The sequence below is a fragment of the Populus nigra genome, chromosome 7, assembly GCF_951802175.1.
Source record: "Populus nigra chromosome 7, ddPopNigr1.1, whole genome shotgun sequence".
Classification (NCBI taxonomy): domain Eukaryota; kingdom Viridiplantae; phylum Streptophyta; class Magnoliopsida; order Malpighiales; family Salicaceae; genus Populus; species Populus nigra.
The window spans coordinates 19,096,729-19,115,848 of record NC_084858.1 but is presented as its reverse complement, the minus strand read 5'-3'; the positions used below and the strand labels follow the sequence as shown (position 1 = coordinate 19,115,848).

The following is a 19,120-nucleotide window of genomic DNA, read 5'->3' as shown; positions in this document are numbered from 1 at the left end:
TTAACATATCAAAACGATTTAAAATATATAAATTATATTAAATTTTAATAAAAAAATAAAAATTTCACGTATTTCTAAACAGTTTCTAACTTTTTCACAGGAGACTATTACATTTAACATGGTAGAGTAGAGGCTTGTTTGGAAACGCAGTTGCGTTTCTAAAAATTTGAATTTTTTTTTGTTAAAATTTAATATAGTTTATATGTTTTGGATCGTTTTGATGTGTTGATGTCAAAAATAATTTTTTAAAAATAAAAAAATATCATTGACATGTATTTTAACACAAAAAGTTATTTGAAAAGCATCCACAACCACACCAAACCGACAAACACGCTTTAAATGGCAATATCATCAAAATTGACACTGTTGGAGGAGGCAGGCAGTGGAGAAATGATCAATAATAGAAGGAAAAAACAAAACAGTTCCACTCGAGCCACGACATGCTTAACGCAGGATTCTACAATAGTCAAAAGTCAACCATACAAAATGAGCACTTTTTCCCCCCTCGTGGTTGACACGATAAATAGCATGACCCAGTTTTAGATGGGCATAGCCTTCGGCCTCACGGCTTTTATTTTCTCCAACAGCGTATAAATGGACTCATGTATAAAAAGGCTAGCAGTAGTGAAGCCCCATCTTCGCCGGCCTACACAAGCGCCAGAAAAAAGATCTCTCATGGCTATTATACGCCGAACGTGCGTGTTATCATGGGCTATTTGTTCTTAAAAAAACAAACACGTTAAACCTTAACAGCAATCATGATCGTGATCGTGACCCATGGAGGCATGGACCCTTTTTTTTTTATTTTTTTTAATGAAAGGAAAAGAAAAGCTATTGGTAGGTTAGGGACACGTCACATAAAGGGATGGACCATAGCACACACGGTAGCATTATGCCCACTACGACAACACTAACTCCTTAACAAGACCAAGAAGAAATGCTAACTAGTTAGTGTTTGTTTTGTCCTGAAAGTGTACAGGGAGTAGTTGTAACACCTAACGGATCTGGGCGTCACCACTCTTTCCGTTGCGTGCTAGTGGCACCTGCCACTCCCCCACTTGGGAATTAATTAACCCGGACTCACCCATTCCGGTTCGGACTCTAGTCAGATACCAATGACGAGAGTGAAGCCGGAGATCAATGGTTCCGTGCCCCCACATTTTTAAGAGTAATAGTCAAAACTACCCTCCTAGTAATTACTTGTCATGACAGGGGAAGAAGGCCTCCCTCCTCCCACCCTCGTAAACCAACAGGGACCACTACACCTTCGGCTCGCGATAATGGCCTTTTGGTACCTATGAAGAGGTGAGGGTTTCATTTCTTAGGAATTAAATATAGCTATTAAATTCAACACCCTTGGATGAATTCATATCAAGATTCAACAATTAAAAAAAAGATTATAAGAGCACTGTAATTTTTTTATTTTGTCTCTTATTTGATTTGATTTTTGAGTTTTTTATTTGTTTTCTTACTTTTTTTTATTGTGTATTTGTTGGGATTTTGAGTTCATAATTTATTTTAATTTGTTTTTTATATGGTTATTGCAATATCAAAAAATTATCCTGGCATTAGATTGATGCTTTATTTTAAAAAAAAATTTAACTTTGTTGTTTTAATGAAATTTAAAATCAGGGACCAAGATTTAAAAAATATATATATAGGAGAGAAACCCTTTTGTTATTTTAACAAAAAGTGCTTTTAAGTCTTACTTATTGAATTTTTTTATTTTTTATTTTTTTAATTTTATTTTGTGTTAATTAGGATGTTTTACTGATAATTTATTTTGATATGTTTTTATATGCTCATCTTTGTATCAAGTAATTGTTCCAGTACTGAGTTGTTGATTGATTTTGCGAGATATTGTCTGGATTCTTTATTTTTCTAAAAATTAAAAGTAAAAAAAGATAGTAATTGACTAATAGAAAAACATTGAAGTTTTTTAGGGAAGAATAACATAAGTCAGTTACAAAAACTGTGGCAATGAGAGAGAAAAATAAAAGGAAGATAAAGAAAAAAAGAATAGGTTACTAGAGTCATACCATACCTTCTCATACAACACACAACACCTTTTAAGGAATTGAATGGCACAACAATTCCAATAATATCAAACACGATATCTAACAAAGCTTGGAGAACATCTCATGTATTGCCTAAAAGCTATAGACCTTCCTCACACATTAGCTCATATTTTGTATGTGTTTGTCTCTTTTCTTTTCCTTTTATTTTAATTTAGTCCTTTGATTTTAAAAACCTTATCAATTCAATCTTAGATTTTTTTTAAATGATTTTGATTTTTACATTTTATCTTTTAATATTAGGTTGATTGAAAATTATATTTTATTATTTGTTTTGTTTTGCTTTCTATAAGTTTATCACGATATCAAATAAATACCAAGATATTGGGTTGATGTTTGCTTTTATAATCGTCTATTTTTTTTCCAATATATAGATAGATAAAAAAAATGGTTTTACAAAAACAAAAAACAAGTTATTAAATTGTAAGGAGTCCATGACCTAATTTGCGAGTTTGGATGGGTAACTCGTGTTGTCTTGGTTCACAAGTTTAGTATGTTAACTTTTTTATTTATTTATTGAACTCGATTTTATGATCATTTATTTTTTTTATCACATAGTTAAAAAAAATAGTTTGAGATCAAATGCATGTTATTAAACTTTATGGAATCCATTAATCAGTTTGCGAGTTTGGCAGGTTAAACTTGGTTGACCCGGTTTATAGGTTTGGCTTGTTAAACTTTTCCTTTTTTTACTTAATTTTTTTTATTTTATCCTTCAACATTGGATTGATTGGAAATTATGCTTCATATTGTTTTTTGTTTTATTTATAGGATTATCACGATCTCATAAAAATATCTCTATATTAGATTGGTGCTTGATTTTACTATCATCTATTTTTGTTATCATATAGTTAAATAAATAATAGTTTTAGAAATAAACTAAGTTATTGATTTGATTAATACCTATGTCTAGGTTTATGGGTTTAACAGGCTACTATGGTTAATGGATTTGACAGACTACTCCAGTTCATGGGTTTGGAAGTTTTACCTACCAAACTTGATGTGCCTTTTTTATCCTTTAATTTTCTAATTGATTTTTTTATTTCATCATTCAATATTAAGTTCATTGGAAAATATGCTTTATAATTTATTTTGATCCACTTTGTTTATCACGATCTCAAATAAACATCTTTGACATTGGATCAACATTTGATTTTACATGCATCTATTTTTCTATTATATAATTAAATAAAAATATTTTAAAAGAACAATGCTATTAAACCCAGTAGAGTCCCTGACCCAAGTCGTGAGTTGATTGAAGTCAATTTAATATGTCATCGTCTCAATATTTTTAAAAATGTATCATCCTGAAATTCTTGTAAAAGTAAACCTATGTTTTCACTAAACATCCAAGTTGTTATTGGACTTATGAAGTCAATCGATCCTAGCTAAGCCAAGCAACTTTCACATGGTTTAATTTAAAATATAAGCAATGCGAGTTGAATCAAGAGGTTTCAATATTAACCTGATTAGCCTAGTTTAATAACACTACCAAATAATTCCCATGACTTTGATATTATTTTTTTATGTTTAATTTATTTTTGGTCCAACAGAGCGTTAGCCAATAGACTAGTTTATACTCTAAATTGAATGAGATTTGTAATTAAATCCATCAAATTATTCACTCGATTGATTTCAATCAACATGATTAATACAATTGATTTGACCTGATAAAATTTTTAAAAAAGGTGTGGAATGCATAACAAAATCATTCATGGACCATATAGACTTAAAAAGGCCCAAACATATCAAACGACCAGCCTAACAAAAATATCCATAACTTTATATACAACCGGTGTGTAACAACCCACCTCACTAGCAAGATATTGTCCGCTTTGGGTCTCTCAGTCCATCTATGTCCAGGGCTTCCACCCAGGTCCCCCTCACGGGTTTGTTCTTGGTAGCCACGCATGACCCCAAAACGCGTCTTACTAGTTAAGGTGAGCATGCACTTATAAGGCCCTGGCTCTGGACGCTCGCTTCCGATGTGGGATCTTACAATCCCCCCACCTTAAGATGAGCCGTCCTCGGCTCTGATACCAAATATAATACCCCACCTCACTAGCAAGATATTGTCCGCTTTGGGCCTCCCAGTCCACCTATATCCAGGGCTTCCACCCAGGTTCCCCTCACGGGTTTGTTCTTGGTAGCCAAGCATGGCCCCAAAACACGTCTTACTAGTCAAGGTGAGCATGCACTTATAAGGCCCTGGCTCTGGACGCTCGCTTCCGATGTGGGATCTTACACGGTGGATCAAATTCAAATTTGGTCAAGCAATTCTACAAGCCCGGTTCTATAGTGAATCAGTTAGCTATAACCAGTTAATGTTAAGAAGGCCCTCATATTAAACCTAAAGTATTTTTTTAAACAAAAAATAAATTATATTTAGTGGTATTTTTTATTTTAATTATTTTCCTTGTTAATTAATGTTTTATTCTTGTATACTCTCAATAAGTTTTGATACTTTATAAACAATTGGTATGTAATTTTTCAAGTCAATTTTTTAATTTATTTAATCTTAAAACAATTAAACATATTTCATCGAGAGTATATAGTTGTAACATATAGCTTGAGAACCACTAATTTTCAATCTTTCACTATACACTATATTAATTTGTATCATAGTTGGTTGGTATTTTTTATGGACATAGACAATAGAAACTTCATCCCATCCTATAGGGAAAAAAAAACCTTATAGGAAAAATAACCCTATAGCAAAGACTAGATCAATTGGAGCTATCAGGAACATAAATTGCACGTCGCTTGAACCATCCAATGGTACTAAAAGGACTATAAAATAACCATAAAGTGGAGAGAGATGTGTTTGAAGACTTATCTCTTTGTAGAATTAATCTTAAACCCATTTTTATAGTCATTTGTTATTTATGCTTATAGAGAAAAAAGATAGGGAAATGAAGGTTACCGTGTTGTTAAAAAAAAGCTAGCAATGGTGATAAAATTGATCATTTTATGAGGCCAGATAATAAGATAAGTAAACTTAATACTATTGATAAGCAAAAAACAGTTCAAATATCATCGTAACCCCTCACTAAACAAGATAATATTAAGGCTGGCAAAGCTCTATAAAGGTAAATAAAAGTAAACAAGCCAAAAAACTCTTATACCAAACCAATTATAGGTAAGAGCTTTAAATATAAGGAGGTAGAATATCATCTTAGTGATTGTATGAGGTAAAAATTAGTCAATATGATTGAGGGCCAGTATAAACAAAGATATCTTAAAGGTGAAGTGAGCTATGCAAGCCTAACAAAGATGATGATGAAGATTTGTATAATTGTGATGATGAAAGTCAAGACTGTATTGTTAGGATGATGTTGTTAATGACAAAGATTGGGGATGATTCAATGAAATAATCTATTTCATACATGATATATTATAAACAATAACTTGTTTGATTTAATTATTGATAATGATAGTTGTGTAGGTATTATTGGCAAACATATCATTGATAAATTGAAATTTTCATTAGAACCACATCTCAGACCCTACAAAATTAAATGGTTTAAGATATTAGATGAAACAAGGGTAACACAATGTCACAAGGTGTTTTTTTCTATAAAAAAGTATAAGAATAAGATATATTATGATGTAGATATAGATATATGTAACTTGATATTTGGTGACCTGGATAGTATGTATAGATGTTAGACACCTAGGTAAGGATGATATGAATAAGATTAATATAGGTGATATGAATAAGATTAATATAGGTGGTATGAACTATATTTTTATACCTTTAAAGGGAAATCCAAACTTAAAGCTTTTAAAGTATAATGGAAGGCTTTACTTATCATAACCAATTTAGAATATGAAATACAAACAAACATGTAAGAGACTAGACATGTTTATATATTGATTATGAAGAAGTTTATGGATGAAAAAGAAGATAAGAAAATGAGAAAAAAAAATCTTGATATGGTTAAATCTTTGTTTGTTGAATTTAAGAAGATTATGCTAGATAAGTTTTTGGATGGATTGTGACCAATAAGATACATTCAATATCATATTGATTTGATGCAAGAAGTTGGGCTTTTAAATCTACCAAACTATTTAATAAGCCTTAAAGAGGGTGAGATATTGAAAGAAAAGATAAAGGAGTTCTTAAAAAAAGGCAAATTTAAGAAAGTATTAATCCTTGTGTAGTCCTAGATTTATTAATCCTAAAAAACATGGGAATTAGCCTATATGCATGGACAACCACACCATTAATAAAATAATTATAAATTACAAGTTTTCTATTTCTAAGTTATACGATATACTTAATTAGTTAGATGGAGCAACGGTCCTTATAAAGATTAACATAGAGCATATATATCATCAGATTTAGATTTGACTTGAGAATCAGAGGATGACAACTTTCAAAATGAATGAAGAGTTATACAAGTGACTGGTTATACCATTCAAGTTGTCTAACACACCACCCACTTTCATACAATTGATAAATTAAGTTATATCTCTTTATAAATAAATTCTTGGTTATCTATTTTGTTAATATTTTGATTTATAGCAAATTCAAAATTGACCACATAAGATATTTAAGAAAATGTTGGAGGTTCTATTAAAAAACAAATTGTATATGAACTTTAAAAAATATCGTTTTATGACTAATAAGCAATTATCTTTAAGCTTTATTGTTATAGATGACATATATGTTAATGGGAAAAATGTTAGGGTCCTTGGAGATTGTTCAGCCTCTAAAATAGTTAGTAAGGTGTGTAGTTTTTATGGATTGACTACTTTTTATAAGTGATTCATATAAGAATTTAGTAACATAGTTACATCAATTATTGAATGCATGAAGAAAATGATGTTTGATTATACTTGTTACTGAAGATATAGAAAATAGGTTTTATTTGATAAAGAAAAATTAATCACCATTTCAGTTTTGATACTTTTGAATTTTAACAAATTATTTGAGGTGAAATATAATGCTTATGATGTAGGAATTAAGGTTGTATTCACCTAAGATAAGAACCCTAAGGCATTTTTTATTAAAAAGTTAAATGCGATAAATTGAAATGGTCAATGTAACGGATCTTATGTTATTTTTTAGACTTTTAAAAAATGAGAGCATTACTTGGTAGGCAAGAAATTTGTGTTATATTATGATCATAATGAGTTGAAATTTCTACATAGCTAGGAGCAAATTAGTAATGATATTCACGCAAGATGGATGACTTTCTTGTAGAAGTTTCCAATCAAAATTGCATTTAAGATTGGAGTTTAGAATAGAGTTGTTGATGTTTTGCGTAGAAGAGTAATCTTCCTAGTCATTTTAAGAGGATATATCATAGGTTTGATTATTTAAAACAATTATATGGGTATGATGATAATTTATGTGAGTTATGAGATAAATGTTTAAATTTTTCATTGAAGAGTTTCACATTCATAAAGGGTTCTAGATGAAAGGTAATCAACTTTTCATTCCTTGTTCTTCGTTGTGAATGAAAATGATTTAGGATTTTCAAAGAGGAGATTTTGCTGGTCACTAGAGGCAACAAAACATTATTACTACTCATTAAAGCGTATTATTGGCTTTACTTGAAATTGAATATTGTTAAGTTTATGTAAAATTGCTATATTTATTAAAATGTCAAAGGGTAACCACATGATACATGTTTATATATGTCTTTACCTAATGCTGAAAACATATGAAAAGACTTATTTATAGATAATACACTTGGATCATCCCATACATAAAGAGGAATAAAATCTGTGTTTTTTCATAATTGATAATATAAGAAATTATGGTATTTTATCCATTAAAATAAGATAAATTATGCTTCTATAATTGCTTAACTTTTCTTCCGGGGGGTGGTTTGTTTATATAGGGTGCTGAAGACCATTACTTTTGATTGGGGCATGAAGTTTCTCTATCACTTTTAGAGAATATGTATAAAAAATGTATGGTTTATCTTTACATTTCAGAAGTACAACACATCTATAAATAAATAGGCAAAGAGAGTCATTGAATCATATACTATATTGACAAGACAAAGTATTAAGATTGTGTGCTTATACATGCAAAATCCACATATAACAATGCAAAACATGATGCAACATATAAATCATCTTTCGAGATTATGTATGTATAATGTTCTATGCATGTACTTTATCTTATACTAGTTTAAAAAGGTGTTGGTTATATCATTGTTTCTAAGAAGATGGCTATTGCACAAGCTATACAAGTTGATATAAGAAAGAAGTTACAACAAACCAACACCAATTACACAAAAGCTATCAATAAAAACCATATGCTAAAGTATTTAAGAAATGAGATACGATAATGGTGTTTTTACGTAAAAAGGGATGTATAAAAAGTTACAACATAAGAAGTATGATCATTATAGCATAATAAATAAGATGGTTTGCAATTCTTATGTTATTAATCTACTAGAAAAAATATCTCAATGTTTCTTATATTTATCTTTATTATAATGATAAGTTGACATATTTAGATTTAGGTGCTAACGTGATATGAGATCGAGTCTTTTATAAATAAAAAGGATTGACATGCAACTCTTGTAGATGGTTAGATATTTTTATGAACCATATAAACATGGCAAAGCCTAATAAAAAGTTTGGGCATGCTGAATTACTACTGGTTTAACAAAAATAATAATAAATTTATACTTGATCATTAGATAAAGTTTAAATTTGATTAAACATTATATAGACTCAATTCTATAATGGGTCGATCAGCTATAACCAGTCAAGATTTAAAAAGCTATCAAGCTTTAAAAAAGTATTTTATGAATTTTTAATTATTTCAATATTATTTTTTTGTGGTTAGTTTCATTTTTTTTCTCTTTATATAGACTATATCATTTTTGTTATTATATAAACAATCGGTATGTTAGTTTTCAAATTAATTTTATGAATGATAGAGTTTCAGAATAGATTAAACATCTTTTCTCTATATTTCATTACTATAACCAAGGGTTTGAGAAACCCGTGATTTTTTTTTATCTCACTTTACATTATATTATTAAAAAAAATTACAAGATCATGGCTCGTTGTTTAACATATTATGGCATAATTAAGTCAAATTTTTGTGTTAGTTTATCTATCCATTCCTTTCAATGTTAACATTTAAATAATAATAATAATAAAAAAAACAACGATAAATCAGCATGCAATAACAATGATTTTTTAGAATTGAACAAGAATGGGTGTGGACCAAGTGGCACTGTTAATAATGTGACGTCAGAATAGAAAAGAAGAACAAGAAATTGCAATAAACAATATAGAATAGAAAGATTGTTAGTTGTAAAGTGGAATGAGTGAGATAGCAAGAGATTTGTCAAAAAAAAAAGTAAAAAAAGGGAGAGGGAGAGCCTTGCCGCTTGCTGAGAAACTCTGCCACAGCCATTGCCGTAATATTCACGACCAGGCAAAGCTCCCGCGCCCGCCGCCTCTCCTCTTACCACTGGTCCATCCCCTATCATACACTACAGAAAATCTCCCTACACCTGATATAGCTAGATCTCTCTTTCAACAGAATCCATCCCCTATTATAGCCTTGGCCTGCCTTGGTCATAGATTTAGTGCGTGTGTGACTTGAGGTTATTATTTTGATAGATTAATGTTTTATGTCTTAGGTTACTGGTCTGATCAAGGCAATAAAACCGGGGGTTTATTTTGATGCCATGTAAAAAATTCTCTCTTCTCTGGGTTTGTGAGAGATGGGACTAAACCTGAACAGATACTACTATACAATCTGGTGTTTCTTTCTTGTTGGTCATTACTGGATATACTTTTAACAGAATCCTTTTCTTGAAATCTCTCAATAGTCTCAGTTCCGGATTGAGACTTCTCCTTTGCGGGCTTTGTCTTTTCTTGACACCCGTACACATGTTTCTGTTTCTTACATAAAAAGAAGGTGATCTTTCTATTAACCTTATTTAGAGAAGGAGGGGGGTTACAAATCTTGGAGGATTTGGGTAGGGTTTGGTGGGATATTGAGCTCCTGATTTCGAATCTAGTGTGACTTGTTCAATATTTATGACTATGGTTGTTTTTGGATAGCAGATACGCATGCACAAGTAAGTACAATCGCCGTGGTTTTACACTGTGGACATTAGATTCTCAGAAGGCAAAAGCAGACACGTTTGGTTTGCTTTACTCACTTCTCTATATCTGAAGAAACTGCCATCCCTCTCTACAGTCTAGTCTCAAAACCTGCATGCACCAACAAAGCCAAAATAACCCAATTCATCTCTCAGCAAATATTTTTCAGGCGCAAAATCAAGAAGAAACAGAAAAGATTAGGTTTTTAGAGCGATGCAAACAAAGATGCAGGGAGGGAGTGAGGATGTGAAGCCAAATCAAGAAAGAAGATTGAAATCGACTCAAGGAGATGATCAGCAGCAGCCGCCGCAAAAATGCCCTCGCTGTGAGTCTCTGAATACCAAGTTTTGTTATTACAACAATTACAGTCTATCTCAGCCTCGATACTTTTGCAAGACTTGTAGAAGGTATTGGACTCTTGGTGGTACCATGAGGAATGTTCCTGTAGGAGGTGGTTGCCGAAAAGGAAAGCGCGCAAAAACATCATCTTCTAGTTCCGGCGAGAACTCGCGGTTGCAGCAACAGCTACAGCAACAATCACAACTCTTGGCAACCCCACAAAATATCCTTGCTACCACTAATTCAGGTAATTCTGTAAGTCCTGCTTTGAGGACCAAAGAATCAGGGAATTTGGTTTCACCTCCTCCTGGGATGTCTTCAATGGGGTCTTATTTTCCTGGTGATGGATTCTTGACTTCTTTAGAAGCAATTCAGTCCTTGAATAATAACCAACCACCAATACAGTCTTTCTCTTTTCAGCCTCTAAATCAACCTGTCAATCTTGGTGGTGATTTAGGAGATACTTCAAATTTGGGTCTTTTGCATGGTTTCAGTGCAGTTCCTGCTTACGGGTCACAAAATCAACAGCAAAGGCAATTCTACCATGTGGATAATAGAGGTAATAAGAGTGTTGAACATTCTTTTTATCCACATGATCAAGAGAGCTTGATTCAATCAAGCAGGCCAGCTGCCACATCCTCTCATCAACAGCAAAATTGGCATCAGGGTTTTATAAGCAATAGTAACCCTACTGTCTCTGATACTGTTTTGTGGAGCATAAGCACCAGCACCACCATAGGGCACCCTAACAGTAACATCAACACCGGTACTGATGGCTCCGCATCCTTGAACCCAGATCAATGGCATCATGATCTGCCGGGAAATGGACCTCCATCATGATGTCTATATAGCTTGTTTAGCTATTCTTGTAGCTCTCCGTCAAGAACTCCAAAGAAACAGGCGGCATGACTCCTAGGCATTAATTCTTTGCTTTTTGTAAGCATGAAAACCAAAGGGTCTCTTTTTCTTTTTTCCCTTTACCTCTGCAAAATGATAGTGGTATGTGCATCATGGTTCATTACGGGACATAAATATCTAGACAGAATATAATTGTGATGTGGTGTAAATGGAAGAGCAGGGGCAGTAGCCTTTTATGCTTATATTACAGTGAATTTCTGCATTGCTGTGTAGGAACCTTGATTAAAGATATAATATGCTTGTAAAAGCTTTTGTTTTCTCCTTTTTTTTCTCGTGTGCACTAGCATCATTTTCCAACTTCCATTCAAAAGTGTGAGCTTACTTTGTACTGCCTATTTAACTACGGTTATTGCGAGACTTCACAACATCAACAAGAGATGGGAGACTAAAGGTGAAGAGTGCATGATGAGGTAGTGAGAGGCTGGGAGCTGAGGTCTCTGTGGAAGTTGCTAGACAAGACAGTTTGTTCTTGTGCATGTGGGGACTGACGATGTAAGATGCTTTAATCGATCATTCATGTTACTGTTCCAATTCCGAATGCCTTTAATTGAGTCGCCCTTTACCTGTAGTGCTGTCTCTCTCTGACCAGCCCACCATTGTCAATTTATCGTAAGACCAAGCTGTGCGTAGTTATCTCTTCTTGCAAAATAAATAAAATAAAGCAAGAATCTACTGAGTTAATTTGATTATTGATCTTTAAGCACAAATCTCGTCATTATACCTTATGTGAATTGATTTATAAATAATTGGTTCCCTTCGAATTTAGCTTCTTACATGTTAGCCACTGTTTTTTTGTGGGTGTTTTGCCCCATAAGCAACCTTGTAGTAAATGATGAGAACTATAAAGGCTTTTAAACAAGACGGAAAGCAAGGCTTTACCTTAAAGGGACAGTTAAAATAATTTAGACAGTAGGTACGTATTTGGGATGGTATTTCTTCAGCTGATTATTATTATTTTTTTGGCTTTTTTTACATGAGGGCAAGGTCTTCTGAGAAACGGGGTCAACCCAATTATTGTTCGAGGTATGATGACTTGGATAGATCTCCAGGATTAAGGACTTTAAACACAAAGGATCACAAAAACTATAGACCTTGACAATAATTAACCAAATTCATTTCAAGGGATGATGGATTGATCATCTTGGCTACTAAATTTAAGCCACTAAATTCAAATAGAAAGTTAAAATTGAATGCTCAAGGCTTTGTGACAATATTTAATTCAACTTTCTGAAAGAAAATGTTTAATTCAAACTAGAGATCAGATTGGTGGTTATTTTATTTACTGATAGAAACTAAAAGAGTGCATGGTATGAATTGCAATAATTTTTTCTTCTTTTTTTTTGTTTTTTAATTTTTTTACTCTTATTTTTTATTTTTTCCTTTCATATCTTGTTGATTGTAATAGAGTTTGATAATTTATTTTGTTTTGTTTTTTATAAAATTAATACAATGTCAAAAAAAAATTACTACAACAAAAAATAATAATTTTATTACTTATGAAAAAATGAAAATAAAGGAACTAAACATATTTCCATCCACTTTTCATGAGGCACATCTTTTAAAATTTGCATGCATTTGCTTTCATTTTCCTTTTTAGTCTGCTTTTAATTTTTTATCTTAATTTGTTTTTTTTGTATTTTAATTTTTAAGATTGAAAAAGAAGTGCAAGAATCACTGAAAAATAATGAATAAGGAAAAAAAATAATCAGTTAGCTAAATTTTATGAATGAAAAAAACATTTGATATCAATATGTTTCTTTTGATGAGATTATTGTTATTTAGGTATTTTTTAGCATTTATTTTTCTAAAAAAAATAGATTGAAGATGAGGAAGATATTTTTTCTATTTAATTTTATATGTTTTAAGTTGAGAAATTAAATTATTGAAATTATAAGTGTTTATTAGTTTTTTGAGGTGAAAAATGGTTTTTTTTAAACCCTGGTTTAATCCATACAAAATATTTAGATATTACTTTAATATTAAAAAAAAAACTTGCATTTGAAATAAAAAGAGGTTTTTATTTTCAAAAGTATGCCGACAATAAAAACATATATTTTCGTTAAGACAATAAAAAGATGTATTAATAATAAAAAAAAAAAGCATGCAGTGACTTTTCAGCAGTCAAATTAAGCAGTGCTACAGGCAAAAAATATTCAATCTTTAGTTGGCTCCCTTCTTCGATACTCTTAGAACTCACCAAGGATGGGAAGTTCAGAAATGAGAACCATCAAATTCGAATTCCACATTGTAAATCGATCCAAGAAAAAAAAAACAGACTTTTGCTTCTCGAGACTTAATTTGTTGGCGAAACAAAAAAGAAAAAAAAGAAAAAGAGAAGAGATTGGAGAGGTAGCGAGGCAAGCACTCCTCGGCACTTGACATGCATATCTCTCGAAACAAACAAACAAGAATGCTTAACAAGTATTTTAAACTCGGTTATGGTTAAAGAATGTTTGGTGGGAGGTGGGGGCGTGGAGGTTGGGGCTGTGGTTTCCGAGTAAAGCAAATCTTTGGTCTGCCATGGAGAGATCTGAGTCCAGAGAAATGACACCTCCCTCTCGGATATCTCCATCACTACTTTTCCCGTACACCACACTCATTTTACTTTGCAGAGCTCATGCCATGGCGCAGGAATGCCGTCTTAAAGAACATGCAGGCATCTGCTCGCTCCTTCAAATCTTGGAGGAAAGGCTATTTTCAGAGGCTGCTTCTTTTTTTTTTTTAATTATTTTGATGGGTTAGTATTAAAAATAAATTTTAAAAAATAAAAAATATATTGATTAGTAAGTTCAACGAAGAGCGAGAATTGTTCCTTTCAAGGCTGGTTCTTCGGTAAAGATTTCAAGACCTCCTTTTATGGGATTAATACACTCCATTAGATTCATATTTGAATGACATGATTAAACATGCAATAATCAAGTTTATATTTGCAAAGAGTCTGTAACTCAACTGAGGACATGTTTGTAATTGTAATCTAACTGAGTTTTTATTTTTTTTAGTTTTAAATTAATTTTTTTTATATTTTTAAATTATTTTAATGCGATAACGTGAAAAATAAATTTTAAAAAATAAAATATATTTTTGTAGTTATCATACCCTTATATTTATGTTATTTTATTTTCTAAAAAGTTAGGGCTGGAGCATCTTAATTTGTAACAAAAATAGATAAAAAAGTAATTTAAAAATTTTTTATGCTTAAATTGAAACTGTGATAGAATAATATAAAGCTATTTACAAAAGAATCTCCCAATTGCTTGACTTTTTGAACTGAGATAAAAGTTTTAATATGATATTTATGCAAAGTTAAAGTTAATATGATATTATAGGAAAAAAACAAAGTTATCCAATGAAGAAAACACTACCTAGAGGCCTCGAGCCTTGATGCCCTTTAGTATATGACGTATTAATTAGCTACTCACATTCATAAACTCCTCTAATTTTCCTTGGTAAAAAAATTTACTCTAATCCAATTTCCATGAAATTCTATTTTTTATGAACAAAATAACTAAACTAACTGGATTCGGTTTCACTATTTTTATAAACAGCGAACCCCCGGTTGGTAGTTTTTTCATTTTTTTCATTTCCTTTTTTTTCCTCTCTTTTTTTGTTTTATCATTTAATAATTATTTAATTTTGAATTTTTTTTTAATTTTTTTTAATTTATTTTTTATAAAATTATCATAATCTCAAAACAAATATCCTAATATTTAATTTATGCTCAATTTTTTTAGTATTTATTTTGGTTTATTTTTACTATTGTATAATCATGTAAAACAAAAGTTTAAAAAGAATAAAGTTACTAAATCTAATGGATTTCATACTTGGATCAAAGATTTTATATATTATACCATAAAGTCTAGGTAGATCTAATATAGTGTTTAGCTTGAATTCAAACATATTAAATTGACCTTATAATGTTTAGAGATAAATTTTATATAATTTAATTTTAAATTTAGCCCGTATAAAAAGTTAAATAAAAAGATTTAAATATTAACATGTTGGGACATGTTTAATAATAATATAAACTAGATTTTTTTTTTTGTCTGAAAACTTCTTTTTATGTTAATAAAATTTTGATTTCGTCTGCAATATAGAGGGATGCTGAAACCATATTTTTTAAACCTAACCCGGTTCAAGGTTTTGTTCCGGGTTTTGATCGGGTCGGCTAGGTTAATTTTTATTTTTTAAAAAATCAAAACGACATTGTTTTAGTAAAAAAAATAAAAATTAATAAGTTATAACCAGATTTTGACAGGTCAACCTGCCAAGTTAATCGTGTCACACCAAATCATGACTTTTTTTATTTTTTTATCAACTTGATTTGATTTCAATCCTGAAACAGTCAAATTCTAGATTGACCTGCCGGGTGAGACCGGTTTCAAAACTATTAGGTAAACTAGTCCTGTTCAGAGAAGAAACACTTACAATTCCCATGCGGTAAAATATAGATCTTCATCCTGCAAAGGGAAACAAAACTGGCCTTTCAAAGATCAATGTCTGGTTTGTTTACCGATGTTTAATTTTCATAAACAATTTACAATAAGAATAACTAAAGTTAAAGACACTTTTGAGTCAAAAGCTGAAAAAGCAATTCAACTCAATTTAAGTCGACCGACCAGACAAAATGGATTTTTTAATGAGTAGCTATTGATCTACCACCATGCATGGCATTAAGGTCTCTGCTTGGAATTATGATTAAACCGTGCTTTAGAAATTTTTTAATTTTATTTCAGTTATAAATTATTATTTTGATAGGTTAATATTAAAAATAAATTTTAAGAAATAAAATAAAAATTATTTTAAATATATTTTTTTAAAAAATATTTAAAATATAATCACAGCCTCGCTTTCACACACTCCTCCACGTAATGATAATAATGAAGTGCATAGACGATAAGAATTTGGATGCCTTGTATCAATCTGATTTGACATGACTTGATTTGCGTCTTGGCTACTGCAGTCTCATGTGCAAACAATGCGAGTTTGGCAATCACGGCGACATTCACGTCCATTATTTTTTAAAATATTTTTTATTTTTTAAAAATTATTTTTAATATTATTAATTAAAATAATTTGAAAATACTAAAAAATATTAATTTTAAAAAATTTAAATTTTTTAAAATTATTTTTATAACACAAAAACAAATAATAGTTTTATCTGCCGTTACTTTTTTTTTTTTTTTTGTGGTTTGATGAGATTGTTGCTTTCCATGATCAACTAAGATTACCTTCCAAGATTAATGGGGTGTTGTTTGAAAGCACGGTTAAATTATATTTTTTAAATATTTTAATTATTTATATTTTTTATGTTTTTAAATGATTTTAATGTATTAATATTAAAAATAAATTTTAATAAAAAAATATTATTTTAATATATTTTTCAAACGAAAAAAACTTTAAAAAGTAATTTATATTAAAAAACCATCTCAACTTAATAACTTAAGTGGTTATGTGAAGTCTCAAGATATGATTTATATTATTCTTTAACACACCCCTTTAAGTGAAAGCCCTTTGAATTTGAAATTTGTATAAGCTCATATTATTTTATGTTTAATTTTTATCAAAAAAATACAAATGAAAAAATTTGAATTCGTGATTGCTTGTTCATCAAAGTATACCATATCAAAATATTAATTTAACCTAAAAACTTAATTTATTAAATAAAATTTTAAAATATTATTTATATTATTCTTTTAAAAATCGCTTTCGTTATCCAGAACACCCATTGAAACGTATGAGACATTTGAGAGTGGGGATTGGAGAATTTAGAATTACACTGCTGTATTATTATTTTTTTTTTTATCAAATGTAAGAACACTGCTGTATTTTTAATTGTAAAGATAATGTGATTGGATGGGGTTGGAATTGTGTTTTGTTTTGTTTGAAATTTTAAAAACATGTAGTTAATCAATATATTATAATTTTATATGGCTTTAACAATTTTCTCCATTATTTTTTTAGATGCACAATCAAAGATACTTTTAAGTGATTTTATTTCAAATTCCTTTTATATACTATTTATTTTTATTGAAATGATAGTTCTATATATATTATCATCCTAATCAACTCTTCTTTTTTTTTAATTTAAAAATTATTCTCATTAAAAACATATACACGTATCATATTTATTTAGAGAGTCATAAATCACTTAATATAAATAAAGTATATTTTTTAGAATTTTTTATTTATACGTTGTAACACCTATTAGAGCTAGTTTGGAAACGTGAATCGACCTGTATTTTTTATATTTTAGAATATTTTAATATGCTGATTTTAAAAATAAAAAAAATATCATTTTAATATATTTTAACATGAAAAACACTTTAAAAAACAGCATCAACTATACTCCCAAACAGTTAATCATTTTATATCTCAAAGCACAGTAATAAACAAAACCAAATATCACTGATCTTCTTTAAACATTCATAAGCAAAATACATTAAATATTTATTAACACAACATGAAAAAAAACTAGTGCAGTACATGGCAACAACCACATCATAACACAACACAGCAGTATCAAATAAACCCAATATTTTCTCAACTTTAAAATCAAGTGCTTATTTTAGTATTGCTATGCTTTTAAAGCATGACGGCTTTTGGTCTGAAAGCAATGTGTTGGCTAATAATAGCTGCTCTGCTTTGAAACTAAAATAAATCTCACTTTAAAAAAACTATTTATCTTTTCAAACGAAGCAGGGCACCCCCTTCTTTTATTCGAAAGCACAACTACTTGTCAAGGGTTGTTTTTGTTTTTGTTTTTGTTTTCAATTTAAATAACAACTTTTTCTGTGTTTTTTTTTTAATTACATGCATTAAAGAAGCTACTGTTTATGATATCTTAAAATATTCAACTAGATTGGAAATAAGGTTTATGTCTTAGATAATTAATTAATTTTTTAATTTTAACAATCTAATTAATTTTTTTTAACTAAAATGATTGAAGGTAGAGGGTTTTCTTTGATGAATTTAAGGACTAGTTGATGAATTAATCAGTTAATTTTTAAGAGAAAATATAAAAAAATATTACATAAAGATACTCTAAAAATAAATATACAGTAATACTAGAGATTTTGAACATTTTTTGGTTGAAGGATTTATGATTCATTTATAGCTCATGTGTCTTTTTATAAAGATGAGAAGCTAAAATATAATATTGGCTCGATAGTTTTAATGAGAAAAAATATTTATGACATACGTATTAATATTAATAAAAAATATCTCTTACACAATATTAATATTGATGAAAATATGATGAGTTCTTATATGATTTTTGTACACCTAAGCAGGGGCAGAGCTAGAAAATAAATCTAAGGGGTCAAATTAAAAGAATTATTTAAGAAGGGTCAAGATTTCAGTTGTTTTACTATTTGGGCTAAAACTATAAACATTATTAAGGAAGGTGCTGAAAAAAACATTTCCTCACAGGAGTCGGGGGCCTTGCCAGCCCCTATCTCAACCACTGTACCTAAGGGTACAAGGAGAGTAAGATCCAAAATATAGTTATCTTCATTGCACTAAACTCTTTTTCTAAGTTGAACCCGACTGCGCTCAGGAGAGTTGGATCTTTTCCCGGTTGAATATAAGGAGGGGCATCTTTTTCTTGATCGAGTCTTAAAAAATGGTTTTTTGAGGGTATTTTTGGGTCCATTAAATCTAAGTATTTAAGTTTTATCACGTGATTGAATTTTAAAATT

At 30.0% G+C, this 19,120-nt stretch overlaps 1 protein-coding gene across 2 annotated transcripts; it reads left to right on the top strand.

Annotated features, from left to right (window-relative positions):
* Positions 1-9,337: 9,337 nt before the first annotated feature.
* On the top strand, positions 9,338-11,684 carry LOC133698880 (dof zinc finger protein DOF5.7-like). 2 transcript variants are annotated; one of them, XM_062121981.1, is made up of 2 exons: positions 9,338-9,978; positions 10,128-11,684. In XM_062121981.1, the coding sequence occupies exon 2, from the start codon at positions 10,380-10,382 to the stop codon at positions 11,343-11,345; it is 966 nt and encodes a 321-aa protein (XP_061977965.1). In that variant the 5' UTR covers positions 9,338-9,978; positions 10,128-10,379; the 3' UTR covers positions 11,346-11,684. The 2 variants fall into 2 exon arrangements, with proteins under 2 accessions (XP_061977965.1, XP_061977966.1); XM_062121982.1 differs by having other exon boundaries at positions 9,338-10,491; positions 10,571-11,684.
* The last annotated feature ends 7,436 nt before the right edge of the window (positions 11,685-19,120 follow it).

What these genes read in the sequence shown, in the direction of transcription:
- LOC133698880 (XM_062121981.1), top strand. Translation starts at nt 10,380, where the DNA reads ATGCAAACAAAGATGCAGGGAGGGAGTGAGGATGTGAAGCCAAATCAA.